This window comes from Bos taurus, chromosome 21, assembly GCF_002263795.3.
Source record: "Bos taurus isolate L1 Dominette 01449 registration number 42190680 breed Hereford chromosome 21, ARS-UCD2.0, whole genome shotgun sequence".
NCBI lineage: Eukaryota > Metazoa > Chordata > Mammalia > Artiodactyla > Bovidae > Bos > Bos taurus.
Genome location: NC_037348.1, coordinates 67740612 through 67757704, shown reverse-complemented (window position 1 = coordinate 67757704; position 17093 = coordinate 67740612). Strand labels below are relative to the sequence as shown.

Here is a 17093-nt window from a genome sequence, read left to right as displayed (position 1 = left end):
GTTCTAGGACTTCAAGCCTGGGAGGCAGCACATCAACTACCCTGAGAGAACTGCTCCGAGGAGGGGAGCGGGGGACTGGTTATATTGAAGTTTCGCAATGAAAGGTGGTAGTCTGAACACCAATAGACTATTGTCAAAGAAAATCAGATATCTCAAGTCACGGACTTCGGCACTTTTCTGTGTGTGAAGACGAAAGAGTCTGTCGCTGAAATCACTCCTTTCATTGCACCTCAGCTGCCAGGGCCGGTCCTCTGCATCTTCATATCCTGAGCTTCCTTCCTTTTCTCAGGACTCACCGTCGCGGGTGGCTGTCGCCTGACAGCTGTAGGCTAGACAGCAGGTATTTTTCTCCCTCCTCTGTCCCTTTAGGGCTCACAGGTTCACACTGAAGGGCTGCAACCGCTGTCGACTGTGACACCCTGTTTACTGATACAACAGGAAGTACTCCATTGCTCCTTCCTTGGCTCAGTGGTAAAGTTGCCAATGCAGGCAACACTCGTTCAATCCCTGGGTCAGAAAGATCCCCTGGAGAAGGAAACGGCAACTCGCTCCAGTATTCTTGCCTGGGAAATCCCATGGACAGAGGAGCCTGGCAGGCTATAGTCCCTGGGGTTGCAAAAGGGTTGGACACAACTTAGTGACTAAACAACAGCAATTTCTCAGGGTAAAGGAGAGGATGAGGGGGCAGCACTCTGGGGTCTGTAGGGAGCTGACCTCGCTGGGGACGGCTGGGACAGCCTGTCCCTCCTGTGGTCAGACTGAGGCTCGAAGGAGCAGGCGCCAACCGGCTGGAAGTGGGCACCCAGCCCACGGTGTCCAAGCCCAGAAGGACCCCTCCCTCCAGGGCAGAGTTACCAGCACCAGGCCTGTGCCCTGCCAAGCTCATCTTAAGAGCCCCTGTGCCCTGCCTGGTGCTAAGAGCCCCGAGGGCAGACATGGGGCACCGGAAAGAGGGAAGGGACACAGCGACAGCACAAGGAACATTGTAAGCCACTCTTCAGGAGCTGAGAGAAGGACAGGGCCCCAGAGGACAGACAGGCTCGAAGTCAGGGACAAGGAGGGATGGATGGCAGGGGTCAGCCCGTGAGGGAAGGCGAGGAGGTGGGCCTGAGACTGATCAGCCACGAGCATGCAGCCCACTTCCCCACGGTGGCTCCAGTTAAAGACATTTAGTGGGAAGGGTCACTGAGACTTCCCAGAAGAGGCAGGCCCCACACCTTCCTGGGGGGATTCCGCTGCTGGCATCCTAGGGAAAAAAAACTTAGGGAAAATCCAGGGAGGACAGATCCAGGCCTGTTCACTCGGCCTGGAGCCACAGAGCCATGGCGCAGATCAGCGGAGGTGCTCCAGATAGCGTCCTGGAGAGAGCAGACACAAGCCTGTAGACCATCCCAAGGCTGCCAACGCAGACATTCATTTTCTCAAAGTTCTGGGGGCTGCAAGGTCCCAGATCAAGGTGCTGGCAGGGCTGGTTTCTCCCGAGGCCTCTCTCCTGGGCTGCGGCTGGCCGTCTTCTCCCTGTGTCTGCACATGGTCATCATTCTGTGGGTCCGTGTCCTGACCGCCCCTTCCCATAGGACATGTTGGACCAGGACCCACTAAAATGGGCTCGTTTTAACTTGTCGTGGTTGTCCGACAAGTCCCTAAGTTGTGTCCGACTCTCTGCGACCCCGTGGCTCTTTAAAGACCTATCTCCAAATACAAACCCATCCTGAGGCCCTGGGAGTTAAGACTTCAACAGAAGGAAGTTTGGAGGATAAAATCCAGCCCACAGCAGACTGGAAGGCACCCAAGATGCTGCAGGACCTTGTGTCATCTGCAGACAGACCATGCTGTTCCTGGAGCTGCCAGCACCTCCTCCAGGAAGCCCTCTAGTTTCCTCTTGAGTCATTAGATCCTAGATCCCTGGGTTCCCCTCTGTGCGGTAAGGCCATCAGAGTCCCAGCTCAAGCCTGTGAGGCACCGGCTACTTGGGTGAGCCGTCCCCCAGCTCAGGCTAGCCTGCCTGCTGGCTTCCTGTCCCATGCGTCTCTCCAACGGTCAGAGGCTAACAGATCAGAGGGCCAAGGACAACTCTTGACAGAAGGAGGGGTCCCCGAGGAGACCATCCAGGGCCCTGGGACTTTGTGGGGTAGCTGGTCCCCACCCCTGTTGCACTGGGTCACCAGCTCAGAAAGAAACAGGAACCTGCTACGTGGCAGACAAGTCCAGGTCTCTGCCTGTGAGGCCTGGGTCTTCCCATGGGGCCACGCGTGGGCACTGGAAGGTCCTCAGTCCGCCCCTCCTGTTCTCCAGCTCAACGAGGCTCATCTGGGTGCTGGGACCTCCCGTTGTGGGTCACCTCCACTTCAGAGCCCAGGATGGGGGGGGTGGTTTCTCCCAGACAGCTCCCAGCTGCACCCCACCCCTGCCCAAACCTGTGCCCACTTTTCAGCACAAGGCTGGGATGTTTCTTTTGTCCTATTTCTAGGTGGTTTTCCCCAACTTTCTCAGTAAAATCCCTTCAGCAAAGTCCCAGCCTTGTCTCAGAGGAGCCTTGGGCGCAGGGCTGGTCTGGCCTGGGTCAGGAGAAGGCTGGGCTGAGGGGGCAGATGGAAAGGGACACACAGCTGGGGACCCAACGATGAGAACAAGTCCTGCTGCCTCGTGCTGGACTGCACCGCCTTCAGAGAGGCAGTCCTGAGTCAGCCTCAGGTCGTCGTTGCTGTTCAGTTGCTAAGTCCTTTCTGACTCTTTTGCGACCGACCCCATGGACTGTAGCCCACCAGACTCCTCTGTCCATGGGGATTCTCCAGGCAAGAATACTGGAGTCAGTTGCCATGCCTTCTTCCAGGGGATCTTCCCAACAGAGGGACGAACCCAGGTCTCCCCCATGGCAGGCGGATTCTTTACCGACTGGGCCACCAGGAAAGCCCAAGAATATTGGAGTGGGTGGCCTATCCGTTCTCCAGGGGATCTTCCCCACCCAGGACTCGAACTGGGGTCTCCTGCATTGCAGGCGGATTCACCAGCTGAGCTACCAGGGAAGCACCCAGCCTCAGGTTATTTCTCCATAAAACGAGGTTGCTGTTGGGATCCAGTAGGTTTACCTCGGCAGAGCCACCTGGTGCCCAAAACTGGAAGGGGAGGGACAAGGACCACACCACCGGAGGCCTAGCCCTCGCCCTAGAGGCTCCTGGGGAGGAGCCAGGCTAGCGCACGCTGAATGCTGCTGCTGCTGCTGCTGAGTCGCTTCAGTCGTGTCCGACTCTGTGCGACCCCACAGATGGCAGCCCACCAGGCTCCCCCGTCCCTGGGATTCTCCAGGCAAGAACACTGGAGTGGGTTGCCATTTCCTTCTCCAATGCATGAAAGTGAAAAGTCAAAGTGAAGTTGAATATAGAGGCCCAAAGTGCCCGAATTCCAGCTTCACTGCTGCGGGGCCCAGGACAGAGCTCTGCCCGGGAACAGGACACCGAGGCTCCGGTCTCTGCCCCTCACCGGCTGTGGGCCTGCGCGAGGGACAGTGTCTGTCTCCGAGCCTGGATCTCTCGAGCCGAAGCCGGACGCTTAGTTCCTTAGGTGTCCCTGGCCCGGCCTGACAGTGGGCGGGACCGTGGAGACGGGGCGGGGCTTCCGGTGGGCGGGGGCATACGCCTGGCACCGCCCCCTGCACCTATCACGGCTTCTCGCGGGTCAGTCCCCACGCGCGTGGACTCAGCCCGCTCTGGTCGCTACAGGGCAGGCCCACAGGGTAAGGCACCTCTGCCCCGCCCCACCGGGCTTCCTCCCTGGGCCTGACTCCCCCGTTCCCCTGCTCCCGGGGCACGACGGGGTCCCGGGACCCCCAGTTGAGGCGGCGTCTCTTCCCCAGATCTGCCCTGATCGGTGGTGAGCTCGAGGGTGGCGTTGCGGGCATGCTGGCGCTTAGGTCCCAGGCGCACCGGGAATTCCGCCTCAGCCCGGCTCTTTATCAGCCGCGGGACCTCGGGAAAGTCGCTGTGACACCCTGCCCGGGAGGGGCGAGGATGAAATCTCAGCACCATCCCCCGCCACACACACACATTCCACACCCGGAAACCCCCGCCTGGGAATGACTCTCGGCTTGCTCGAGCCCTGGACCCAAATCCCCCATGTCCGCAAGTCCTGGCAAGGCTTTCTGTGAAATGTCTGCCACCTGCCCCCTTGTGGAGGCGACAGGAAGGGCCGGAGGAGGACGGGAGGGACCTTGAAGGACAGTCCAACCCCCTCAACCCCCCACCCCAAGAGGAGCCAGCCTGGGCCTGTATACTGGCCACAGGTTTAAAATTAAAGCGGGCTGCCAGGCAAACTTCTGCACCTCCGCCTCCCACCTCTCCTGCATTTGGGAGGGGGTGGGGGTGGGCTATTTTTAGAAGGCAGGCGGGTTGGAAAGTGCTTTATTCATCCTGGAGGTTAGCAAGGCCTCTGGGAGAGAACAGAGGGGCCTGTGTCTCCCTCTGCCTCCTCCATGCTGACCCTGACCTTGCACCACCCACTGGGCCTGTGGATTTACTGAGCTAACATTTACTCAGGGCTCCCCCTGCCAGGCCCTGAGCTTCCTCAGGCCTGGGTCAGGCTGGCCAAGGGCAGGGGGCTAGGTTGGGGTGATGGGAGAAAGGGTGGCACACCTGGACAGTGAGCCCAGGCAGTGATCAGGTTTCCACACCCCAGGTCCACCCTGACCAGTCAGCAGAGCCAAGAAGCCATGTCGCTGGACCCCTTGGAGGGACAGGCCCCTCACGTGGCTCAGGAAGAGGTGCTACCCAGTCTCCCACATGGACTGTCTGGCTGGCTGGGTAGGTGGCTTCCCAACTTCAGGAGTCCTGCACTAGTTGAGGCCAGCACTAGCCTCGGGCACCTCAGTTTCCTCATCTGTACAATGGGACTATGCAAGATTCAACCTGGGACAGGGCACCCCACCCATGTACCATTCCTGTGACCTACTGCACCCAGAGTGGGTAAGGGGTGACAGGAGGAGTCTTGCCCTCAGGGGCCAGCCAGGACTGGAGGCCCTAGGTAGAGGTGGGGAGGCCACCTGGAGGATGCTGGTCTCAGCCTCAGCTGAAGCGGGGCAGAGGGTCTCGGCAGGGCGCCAGAGGAGCGGACACGACAGCCGCACCAGCCATGCCCACGTCCAGTGTGGGACACCCAGTCACTCTGGTCTGGCAACCTGGGCTCTGAGCAGAGACCCTCGCCTGGAAGGCCACTGGCAGGACCCAAACTGTCCTCAGCCCCTGGAATCCCCACCCAGTGTGCCACTGACCACCAGGAAGAGCCTTTATTTGTGCTTCCCTCCAGAGAAGCAGGAGGGGTGTGACCCAAACCCTGGGCCGTGGCCAGGAGGGGGCGGGGGGGGCGGTGCCAGTGGACCTGGTGAGGCAGGAGGGGTGGTGGTCGGCTGTGCCCACTGGGTGCCCGGGCAGGCCCAGGCCTCTTGAAGCATCAGCCCAGCCCCTCCAGGGCGGAGGCCCCCTCTCAGCTGTCAGAGCCTGGCGATGGCAGGATCCAGCCGGTCCTTGTCCTACGGCTGGGCGCAGGGGGCCTGGCCCGTGGAGTTGGCACACTCGCCGTCGGTGTCAGCTGGAACCTCCCCTGGTGCTCCCGGTGGACGCGGTGAGGGGGCTGAGGAAACACGCAGGCCTCCATGTCGGCGGGGCGCACATTTCTGACAGGTTTGCCAGGAGAGGTGTGAGGGTGGGCAGGCCACAAGCTCCCCGCCGCTGAGGGGGCAGGGGGGTCACTGGGTGCGCGGCTCCCAGTGCAGGGGGAGGGCATGACCAGGCTCCAGGAGCAGGAGAACCTTGACCCCCAGCACAGCTACCAGTTTGGGGGTAGCCAACTGGGTGGAGACCCGGGGTCCACCCCAGAGCCCAGGTCTCAGTGGTTACCCAAGGGGCAGGCCCTGGGCAGACCCACTGGAGGTTGAGGGGACTTTTGGGAGAGGTGGCGGTTAAGGTGCAGACAAGCTCTTCTGGGCCCAAGCTCGGGGAGCGGCGGACCATGAGGGCTGCAGGGCTGGGCCAGGGGCCGATGGCGGAGGAGAAGAGGGCAGGCAGGGAGGAGCAGCCCCATCTGAGGCCGAATCCCCCGGGACTGACCCTTCGGGGCTCAGGAGACAAAGCTGCCCAGGGCACGGCTCACCCCTCGAGCATCCTCCCCGGGGGCCCGGCGGCTGTTTCTCCTACGCGGCAGACTGACTCCTGGCTGATCCCTCTCCTGCCCACACATCCTCCTCCCAGAAACCTCCCTGGCCCCGGCAGCCCCTTGGCCTTTAACCAGGGCACCCACACCAGGACAGAAGCCTGCCAGCAGCTCCTGCACCCCCACCCACCCCGCCTTGCACCCACACCCTAACCCCTTCCAGGCCCTAGTGGGCAATGCACACTTGTCCCAAGGTGATGAATCGTGAGAGGAAGGGGAGAGGGGCCAGGACCGGGTGTTGAGAGGTGAGAGCAAGGGTGCACCTGTGTGCCAGGCCTGGGGCCACACCTGGACGAGGGAGACGCCTGTGCAGATGGTGGGGAGGGCGGCAGGAAGGCCAGGCAGGCAGTGCCCAGGCGGCAGAAGCTCACCGGGCGGGTGGATGGGCGGGGTGCAGGCTGGCTGGAGGGGTGGAGGACCGGGCGTCGGACCTCTCTCGGGACCCCTACGGGCCGCCCCTCACTCACCAGCAGCAGCCTGGGTCTGGGCAGACCCCCTCTGGGAGCCCTCTGGAGGCCAACGCAGCTCCCCGCTCTCCACCACACCCAGCTCGCTGGGCCCCACCACGATCGAGGGTAGCCGCTGGCCCAGCGGAGGGCCCTTCTCCCGGGCACCCACCATAGCCTGCAAGGGGGATGGACAGGGGGTCAAAGCAACAGTAGGCCTGAGCTCCCCACGGCCTGCCACGCCTGTCCTGCATTGTCCACGGGATCCCCCAGAGGGTTGCCGCCTTCCCCCTCCCACCCCTGGAGCTGGGGTGCTCAGCGCCAGAGCCACACAGATTCCACCTGGGCTCGGCCCTCAGGCCTGTTTCACAGAAGGGCCTGTTGTGTGAAAGGCCAAGGTCACACAGTGAGCAAGCTCAGGGCGTTTGTGCCTCCCCGGCAGGCAGCCTCCCACATCCCGCCGAGGCCCTTCCTGGGGTCTCTCTTACGGGCCCTTGGCCTCCTCCCAGCTCAGGGGAGCTGGGAAGCTGTTGCCATGGCAACCTGAGCAACTTCTCTGGGCTCATTGTTCAGTGCCCACAAGAGCATGCGGGGGCTGCCTCCCCAAGCCCTCCTGGAGCCAGCCCTCAGCATCTCCGCCTCCCATTCAAGGCCTTCCAAGGTAGAGGCCCCGAGGCGCCCCGTGCTGCGCGCAGACCTGCAGCCCTGACTCTCCTGCGCCAACCCACCTCCATGCCTTTGCTCCAGTCGGTTGGGCTGGTCCCCAACCTCTTACCCAAAAGGCCGGCTGCTTGTGCACTCTGCCTTCCCCAAAGGCATGTCGAGGTGGGGAAGAGCAGGCATACGGCTGGCAGGACTTTGCTAAATGGCCCTCGCACCTCCCCGCCCCCTGCCCAGCAGAACAGTCTGAACTCGTGTTTCAGTATACTGTCTGATCAGCCTTTGAACAAAGTACCGCAGAGATCCTGAAGTGTGTCGCTAGGCTGGGACTTCTGTGGGATCAGAGGGACAAGACCAGCGACCCCACTATGGCCCAGTGACTGGATCTCCTGGGCTCCACTGCTGGCCTTGCCCATCCAGGGGCTCCTCGCTGCCCCCACCCCGGAACCCTCTTTCCACCAACCCCGCCAGTCTCCTTCTTGCCCTCCTCCCGGAAGCCCTGCCGGGCCCCACCCAGGGCCGCTCCTCTGCCCAGATGGTACGGGAAGATCTGCCAGTGGAGTTTGGTGTCCACCCTCTCCATCCGCCCCCCACCCCCTGCCAGGAGGGCAACCCCAGGCTCCAGACAGGCCCTCGTGCAGCTCTGGGCTGTGCCCCCTCAGTGCCTGCTGGCCCCAACAAGGAGAAGAGCCCAACTCCAGACTCAGAGCGACAGGCCTGGGCCTCTTGGGCAAGAACCGCCCATGTTAGCTCCATCAACACCTTCTGGAGAAGCTGAGGCGAGAGCAGGAGACCCTGGCATGGCCTCACTCAGCAGAGAGCAGACTGACCTTGGCGCAGGCCCTGGGCTCCCCAGGGCTGGCTGGGGTGCTCCCTGAGTCAGGAGAGCTGGGCCTTCAATGACTGTGTGCATCAGATTCCTGCGGAGGGGCAACCACCTCCCCCACCCAGATGGGTAAACTGAGGCACGTGCTGTCACAGGCCAGGGCTTGAGAGCGGCAGATGGCCGGTCCCCAACCACACACATACCTCTGCTGCCGGGCCTCCAGCCTCCTTGTCTGGGCCCAGCTTGGGTGCGGCAGCGGGCCGGGGGCCACTCATGCTGCAGCTGCCGTCCGGCTGCATGGAAACAAGGAGCAGAAGCAGGGTGCATGTTAGGGCCCGGATGTAGCGCCCCGTCCACTCCTGGAAGCCCCAGACTGCCCCAGCCCACACCCACCCCACCCCAGGCCCACAGCCACTGCCCAGGCTGGGCCTCCACCACTGTGGCTGCCCGCCCAAGCCACCATCAGGGAGGCGCTGGACAGGCCCCAGGTCGGGGGCCCTAGGCTGCAGCAGGAGGGTCCACTCCTCCCCGAGAACAGACGCCCCACACACACCCGACGCCCCGCCTTCAACACCCACAGCTGAAGGGAGACTGACCCCCTGCCTGCCTGTGGCCACTTCCCCTCAGGCCAGGCCCAAGCGCCAGGGAGCCTGGCCAGAAACCACACAGCGAGGGCGCTGGGAAGAGGGGCCCTGCCAGGACTGCTGGGCACCAGACTAAGACGTTCCACCTGCACCAGGCTGGGCTAGATCTGGCGGGCAGGCAGCTAACTTGGGCGCCGGCTGGGAGGCAGCAGGAGGCCTCCGACAAGGGGCAGGAGTGCTGGGAGGGCACCGGGCAGAGGGAGGGCGCTGGCCAGCCAGCTGCAAGGCTCCCGATGCCCTGCTGGTTGTGGGGGAGGGGTGCTGTGCACACCCAGCAAGAGGTGGGGGGCAGCTATTCCAGGAAATGAGTTCCTTTGACCAAAACCCAGCTTGGGTCAGCTCAGGTCCCGCTGGGACCCAGGGATTCTGGGGAGTGGGGGGTGGGCCACGTGCAGCATGGGGCCTCCAGGGCAGTGGGCAGCCAACATACCCACCCGAGCCTCCACCCAGTCCCAGAGCACGTGAGAGCCCTCCCCCAGCCCCTAGGCTCCAGGTCACCCCTTCCTGGGATTCCACCCCAGGATCCCAGAAGCTCAACTGGAGCCCAGGGCAGCCAGGACCAATCCCAGGAGAGTGGACTCAGAGATCCAGATGCGAGAAAGACCAGAGGGAGACGCAGAAAGAACCGCGCAGGCCACAGAGAGGACGGAGGGATGACAGAACTAGAGGGCGAGATTGAGAGAGACGACAGAAAGAGGTGAGAGGTGATGGAGACACATGAGAGAGGGCGGCTGATGGAGACAGGCGGTGGAGCCAAGGGGGCGACGGGCGGTGGGCAGATGCCGGAGGGCTGCCTCCCCGCAGCCTGGCACCAGGGGCCCCTGCCAGTGGGGCATCCCCGCAGCGAAGGCTCGGCCACCCACACCTGCAGCGGCGGCCAGGTGTGGTGGGCCAGCCCATAGAGACGCTGCTCCAGCCCAAAGCCCGGCGTCCGGCAGCCAAGGGCTGGCTGTGGTCCCCACACCTCCCCTTCTCCAGGGAGCGCCGACTCAAACCCACTCCTCGCCCCTTCCTGCTCTCCCAGACGCCGCGAACCGTGGGGCGCTGGCCGGACGAGGGTGGGGAGGGGGCGCGCCCCGCGTCTCGCTCACACTCACCGCCAGCGGGTGCTTGCGCGGGGCCGGCACTGTCTGCTCCACCGCTCGCCGTCTGCCCGCCCTGGCTGGGTCCCCGCCTTCCTCCAGCGCGCTCTCCGCCCACAGGCGCTCCCTCGCTCGGCCCCTCGTCCACACTCGCGCTCCCAGGTCCAGCTCCCAGGTAGCACCCCGCGCCATCTACCCCCTTGCCAAAACCGCAGCCGCCCAGAACCTGATCCTGGTCACTCGAGGCACACAGCCTCAAGTTTGAGGTTCCGGAATTCGGGGGGGGGTGGAATTCAGGGTGACTAGATATATCAGAGCAAGGACACCCTCCAGTTGGAAGGAGGAGTGTAGAGGACAAGGACCACACTCGAGTGTGAGGGCCAGTGCGTGTGTGCAGGGAGAGCGTCACCACACCAGTCCTCTCTTCATCCCTGATTCCAGGCCCCCAAAGGGACAGTCTCATTCAGCCTGACGTGTAGACCTGACTCCTGAGGCCGGGATGCATGCCTGTTGGTCCACCCAGCCTTCCACCATCCGCACTTCACATCCACCATCATCTACCCAACATCCAACACCCAGCCCACACCCACAATCCACCATTCAGCATCCGCTACCCAGGCACTGTCATCTACTATGCCCATCTATTCATGTCTCTTCTACCATCCAATCATCATCCAACCACCAGCCAGCCTCAGCCATCTGCCATGCGTCCCCCACCACCAATAAACCAACAACTGTCCCATACAACCCACCACCTGACTTCCACCATGCAAGTTCCATCCACCATGCATCCATCCACAGTTTGTTGTGATCCACACAATCAAAGGCTTTAGCATAGTCAGTGAAGCAGAATTGGATACTTTTCTGGAATTCTCTTGCTTTTTCTATGATCCAACAGATGTTGGCAATTTGATCTCTAGTTCCTCTGCCTTTTCTAAATCCAGCTTGAACATCTGGAAGTTCTCAGTTCATGTACCGTTTAGGTTGGAGAATTTTGACCATTACTTTGCTAGCATGTGAGATGAGTGGGTTTGTGCTGTAGTTTGAACATTCTTTGGCATTGACTTTCTTTGGGATTGGAACGAAAACTGATCTTTTCCAGTCCTGCGGCCACTGCTGAGTTTTCCACATTTGCTGGCATATTGAGTGCAGTACTTTCACAGCATCATCTTTTAGGATTTGAAATAGCTCAACTGGAATTCCATCACTTCCACTAGCTTTGTTTGTAGCGATTCTTCCTAAGGCCCACTTAACTTCACACTCCAGGATGTCTGGCTCTAGGTGAGTGATCACACCATCGTGGTTATCTGGGTCATGAACATCTTTTTTGTAGAGTTCTTCTGTGTATTGTTGCCACCTCTTCTTAATATCTGCTGCTTCTGTTAAGTCCATACCGTTTCTGTTCTTTATTGTACCCATCTTTGCATGAAATGTTCCCTTGGTATCTCTAATTTTCTTGAAGAGATCTCTAGTTTTTCCCATTCTGTTGTTTTCCTCTATTTCTTTGCATTGTTCACTTAGGAAGGCTTTCTTATCTCTCCTTGTTATTCTTTGGAATTCTCCATTCAAATGGGTATATCTTTCCTTTTCTCCTTTGCCTTTCACTTCTCTTCTTTTCTCAGCTATTTGCAAGGCCTTCTGAGACAACCATTTTGCCTTTTTGCATTTCTTTTCCTTGGGAATAGTTTTGATCACTGCCTCCTGTATAATGTTATGAACCTCCGTCCATAGTTCTTCAGGCACTCTGTCTATCAGATCTAATCCCTTGAATCTATTTGTCACTTTCACTGTAAGGGATTTGATTTAGGTCATACCTGAATGACCTAGCGGTTTTCCCTACTTTCTTCAATTTAAGTCTGAATTTTGCAATAAGGAGTTCATGATCTGGGCCACAGTCAGCTCCTGGTCTTGTTTTTGCTGACTGTATAGAGCTTCTCCATGTTCAGCTCCAAAGAACATAATCAGTCTGATTTCGGTGTTGACCATCTGGTGATGTCCATGTGCAGAGTCTTCTCTTGTGCTGTTGGAAGAAGGTGTTTGTTATGACCAGTGCATTCTCTTGGCAAAACTCTGTTAGCCTTTGCCCTGCTTCATTTTGTACTCCAAGACCAAACTTGCCTGTTACTCCAGGTATCTCTTGACTTCCTACTTTTGCATTCCAGTCCTCTATGATGAAAAGGACATCTTTTTTTGGTGTTAGTTCTAGAAGGTCTTATAGATCTTCATGCTTCTGCTGCTAAGTTGCTTCAGTCCTGTCCGACTCTGTGCGACCCCATAGATGCAGCCCACCAGGCTCCCCCGTCCCTGGGATTCTCCAGGCAAGAACACTGGAGTGGGTTGCCATTTCCACCTCCAATGCATGAAAGTGAGAAGTGAAAGTGAAGTCGCTCAGTCGTGTCCGACTCTTAGCGACCCCATGGACTGCAGCCTATCAGGCTCCTCTGTCCATGGGATTTTCCAGGCAAGAGTACTGGAGTGGGGTGCCATTGCCTTCTCCGATAGGTCTTCATAGAACCATTCAACTTCAGCTTCTTTGGCATTTGTGGTTGGTACATAGACTTGTACATAGACTTGGAAACGAAACAAGATCATTCTGTCATTTTTTGAGACTTCACTCAAGTACCGCATTTCAGACTCTTTTGTTGACTATGAGAGCTACTCCATTTCTTCTAAGGGATTCCTGCTCACGGTAGTAGATATAATGGTCATCTGAATTAAATTTGCCCATTCCAGTCCATTTTAGTTCAGACTGGTTCAAAATTGTGAAAGGAGTACATCAAGGCTGTATATTGTCACCCTGGTTAATTAACTTATATGCCGAGTACATCAAGTGAAATGCTGGGCTGGATGAAGCACAAGCTGGAATCAAGATTGCCAGGAGAAATATCAATAACCTCATATATGCAGATGACACCACTGTTATGGCAAAGAGAAACTAAAGAGTCTCTTGATGAAGGTGAAAGAGAGTGAAAAAGCTGGTTTAAAACTCAACATTCAAAAAACCAAGATCATGGATCCAGTCCCATCACTTCATGGCAAACAGATGGGGAAACAATGGAAACAGTGATAGACTTTACTTTCTTGGGCTCCACAATCACTGCAGATGGTAACTGCAGCTGTGAAATTAAAAGGCGCTTGCTCCTTGGAAGAGAAGCTATGACGAACCTGCTGCTGCTGCTAAGTTGCGTCAGTTATGTCTGACTCTGTGCGACCCCATAGACAGCAGCCCACCAGGCTCCCCTGTCCCTGGGATTCTCCAGGCAAGAACACTGGAGTGGGCTGCCATATAGACAGCGTATTAAAAAACAGAGGCATTACCTTGCTGACAAAGGTCTATATAGTCAAAGCTATGTTTTTTTCCAGTAGTCATGTATGTATATGAGAGCTGGACCATAAAAAAAGCTGAGTGCTGAAGAATTGATGCTTTTGAACTGTAGTGTTGGAGAAGACTCTTGGGAGTCCCTTGGACACCAAGGAGATCAAACAAGTCAATCCTAAAGGAAATAAGTCCTGAATATTCACTGGAAGGACTGATGCTAAAGCTGAAACTCCAATACTTTGGCCACCTGATGGGAAGAACTGACTCGGGTGAAAAGACCCTGATGCTGGCAAAGATTGAAGGCAGGAGAAGGGGATGACAGAGGATGAGATGGTTGGATGGCATCACTGACTCAATGGACATGAGTTTGAGCAAGCTCCAGGAGATGGTGAAGGACAGGGGAGCCTGGTGTGCTGCAGTCCATGGGATCAGAGTCAGCAACAACAAAATGTATCCATCCATTCACCACCACACCCACCACTTACAAGCGTCAGTACACCAGGAAAATACCCTTCAGTCCTAAATAATTCACCATCCATCTATCCACCATCACTGACTACCTAACAGCTTTCCATCAGTGTTTAACAGCTGTCTATCCATCTACGGGTGGTTTACTCGTTCACCACGTATCTGGTTGTCAGTCACTAACCTACGGCTGCTGTCCATTTGCCTGAATTGATTCACCACTCACCCATTAGTCCCCGGCCAGTCAGTCACAGTTTGTTGTTGTTTGCTCACTAATCTTGTCTGACTTTTTTCGAACCTATGAACTATAGCCTGCTAAGCCCCTCTCTCCGTGGGATTTCCCAGACTAGAATTCTGGAGTGGGTTGCCATTTCCTTCTCCAGGGGATTGTCCCGACCCAGGGATCAAACTCTGGCATTGGCAGGCGGATGCTTTGTTACTGAGTCACAATTCATCTATCCACAATTCAGTCACCAGTCACGCCCCATCCCTAACCCATTCATATGTCTATGAGCCACCATCTACCATCCACCCACTTCTTATCTCTGGTCACCACCCATCTATCCATTCATTGCCCATCTCACAATATCCTCTATCTATCCATCCATACATCATCCAGCCATAATTCATTATTCATTCAAAACCCATTCATGTATCATCTACCATCTATCCGTATTCATCCATTCTAGAAGAATTCATCGAGTGCCCTCTGTACACCAAGCATTATTTTAGATGCTGGGGACAGAGCAGAGAGACAGCACTGAGACCCATCCACCATTACAAACCACTCAGTAATTATCTGCACATCATCCCCCATTCATTATTCACTACTCACTCAATACCATCTTCATTTATCATCCATTCACCATCCATTTGCCATCTACCAATCTTCTTCCCTCTATAAATTAAACCATTGATTTATAATATGCTGCTGACCACCTACCATCCATCTGAAATCTCTCCACCATCTTCCCATCCACCATTCACCTTTCATGCATCTATATTCCAAGATGTATCTGTCATTTAGCCATCATTCATTCACCACCTAACTGACATCTCTCTATCCACTATCCACCTTCCATCTACATGTCCACAGCACACAACCCATTATCTGCTGACCCAGCAACCATCGATTTATTTGCCATCCATGCACCATTCAGCCACCATTTACTTCTCCACCATTCACGGTCCATCCATCAATCATGTATCCATTCACATGTATCTATTAATACCATCTAGCCATCCATTCTCTGTGGCTTAGATCCTTGACCAGCATCCCCTATTTATCCTCCATCCATCCATAATTCCATGATTCAGTTATTGAACAAGCATCCACCACTCACCACTTATTGCCTATAATGCACTATCTATGGATTATTTCAGTATAAATCAGTCCCAATTTAGTGTCCAAGTTCACGCGCCCTCCATCTATCAATCTATCCACTCATCATCACTTAAGTACCATTATAGATGCATCCACCATCCACCATCTTCTGAGCATCAGCACCAGGATCTACCATGCTTCCAGCACCCAGCCAACCATTATCTGTACACCAGCCTCCCACCCATACACACTTTCTGCCTCCGTCATCCATCTGTTAGTTCACCTCCCCATCCGGTCATTCATCCCCCACCAGCCATCTATCCACTGAGTGACTTACCCATCTATCACTCTGCCACGCATTCATCTATCATCCTTAGATTATATTTGTGTTATCCCTACACATAAATACGAGTAAATCTTTCTCACTTCTCTTTTTCCACCACCCATCTCCACCCTTCACCCATCCACTCGTCTTCTGTCCATGCATTCATAAACTAAGCATTTATTTATTAATAACTGTTAATATTAAACATAAATATTAAACACTTATTACTCAGTGCTAGTGTGGGATTCTGGAATCATCAAGATGAAACAGATCCCATCTATATTCAGTCTGATGAATTCAGTCTGATGGTTAAAAAAAGGGAAATGTTACAATAGCCAAGACATAGAAAGAACCTAAATGTCCATCAACAGAGGAATGGATAAAGAAGACACACACACACACACACACATACACACACACACGTGTGCACGTGCCAAGTTGCTTCAGTCGTGTCCAACTCTGTGCAACCCTGCGGAGTGTAGCCCACCAGGCTCCTCTGTCATGGGATTCTCCAGGCAAGAGTACTGGAGTGGGTTGACCAAGCCCTCCTCCAGGGGCTCTTCCCATCTCAGGGATCAAACTCGTGTCTCTTACATCTCCTGCATTGACAGGCAGTTTCTGTACCACGAGCACCACCTTGGAAGAACATATATATATACTGTGGGGCACTACTCAGCCATCAAAACTAATGAAATAATGTAATTTGCAGCGACATGGACAGACCTAGAGGTTATACTAAGGGAAGTAAGTCAGACAGGGAAGGGGAACGTCATATGATACGACCTATTTGTGGAATCTAAAATACGATACAAACCAACAGAGGTGTGAAACAAAACTACACTCACAGATACAGAGAACAGCCTTGTGTTTGTGGGGGTGGGGAGGGAGGGACTGGGAACTTGGAGTAGCGGAGGCAACTATTACATCTGGGATGGAGAAACAGGGCCATACTATGTAGCGCAGGGAACTACAGTCAGTGCTCTGTGACAGACCATGGTGAAAATATATATATATGCCATTTCCTTTCCCAGGGGATCTTCCCGACTCAGGGATCGAACCTGGGTCTCCTGCATTGCAGGCAGACGCTTTACCATCTGAGCCACCCTGCTGCTGCTAAGTCACTTCAGTCGTGTCCGACTCTGTGCGACCCCAGAGACGGCAGCCCACCAGGCTCCCCAGTCTCTGGGATTCTCCAGGCAAGAACACTGGAGTGGGTTGCCATTTCCTACTCCAATACATAAAAGTGAAAAGTGAAAGTAAAGTCACTCAGTTGTGTCCGACTCTTAGCGACCCCATGGACTGCAGCCCACCAGGCTCCTCCGCCCATGGGATTTTCCAGGCAAGAGTACTGGAGTGGGGTGCCACTGCCTTCTCCGCCACCCTACCATGCTATATATATATATATATTCATCTGGATATCTGGGTCACTTTGCTCTACAGAAGAAATTAACACAACATTGTAAGTCAACTATACTTCAATAAAATAAAAATTTTGTTTTAAATGGACCAGGTCAGACAGAGAATGATCAGTGTAAAAATGTATATTGTGTCCGAATCTTGGTGTGTCCCCCTCTGGCCATGGGGTGGCCGCCATAGCTCTTTGCACAAGTTTCCAAAGAGGAGGCCCAGGGAGACAGCGTCAGGGCAGGATCAGCAGAGGCCTGATCTGGGCAAGGGGGCTGCAGCAGGGGCCGCCTGATGATGTGGGTGAGAAAAGAGGTGAGGTGCGAAAAGCGGTCGGCAGATACGATGCGATGCTGGGAGGAGCAGCCAAGGGACTGGTCCCTGATGACAGCGGGGA

The 17093-nt window shown here is 56.0% G+C and overlaps 1 protein-coding gene and 1 long non-coding RNA gene across 2 annotated transcripts; one reads left to right on the top strand and one right to left on the bottom strand.

Annotated features, from left to right (window-relative positions):
* The first annotated feature begins 3619 nt into the window (after positions 1-3619).
* On the top strand, positions 3620-16798 carry LOC101902932 (uncharacterized). The gene is made up of 4 exons (XR_239260.5): positions 3620-3733; positions 4672-4796; positions 9299-9474; positions 16324-16798. It is a non-coding gene; the product is annotated as an uncharacterized lncRNA (long non-coding RNA).
* On the bottom strand, positions 5260-10763 carry LBHD2 (LBH domain containing 2). The gene is made up of 4 exons (XM_010817352.4): positions 9875-10763; positions 8337-8426; positions 6669-6825; positions 5260-5622 (listed from the first exon to the last, which is right to left on the bottom strand). The coding sequence occupies exons 1-4, from the start codon at positions 10049-10051 to the stop codon at positions 5522-5524; spliced, it is 525 nt and encodes a 174-aa protein (XP_010815654.1). The 5' UTR covers positions 10052-10763; the 3' UTR covers positions 5260-5521.
* Positions 16799-17093: the final 295 nt, after the last annotated feature.

What these genes read in the sequence shown, in the direction of transcription:
- LBHD2 (XM_010817352.4), bottom strand. Translation starts at nt 10,051, where the DNA reads ATGGCGCGGGGTGCTACCTGGGAGCTGGACCTGGGAGCGCGAGTGTGG. An exon ending in CGCGCAAGCACCCGCTGGCG is followed by an intron (nt 8,427 to 9,874) that starts GTGAGTGTGAGC and finishes GTTTCCATGCAG; the next exon opens with CCGGACGGCAGCTGCAGCAT. An exon ending in CTGGAGGCCCGGCAGCAGAG is followed by an intron (nt 6,826 to 8,336) that starts GTATGTGTGTGG and finishes TCCCCCTTGCAG; the next exon opens with GCTATGGTGGGTGCCCGGGA.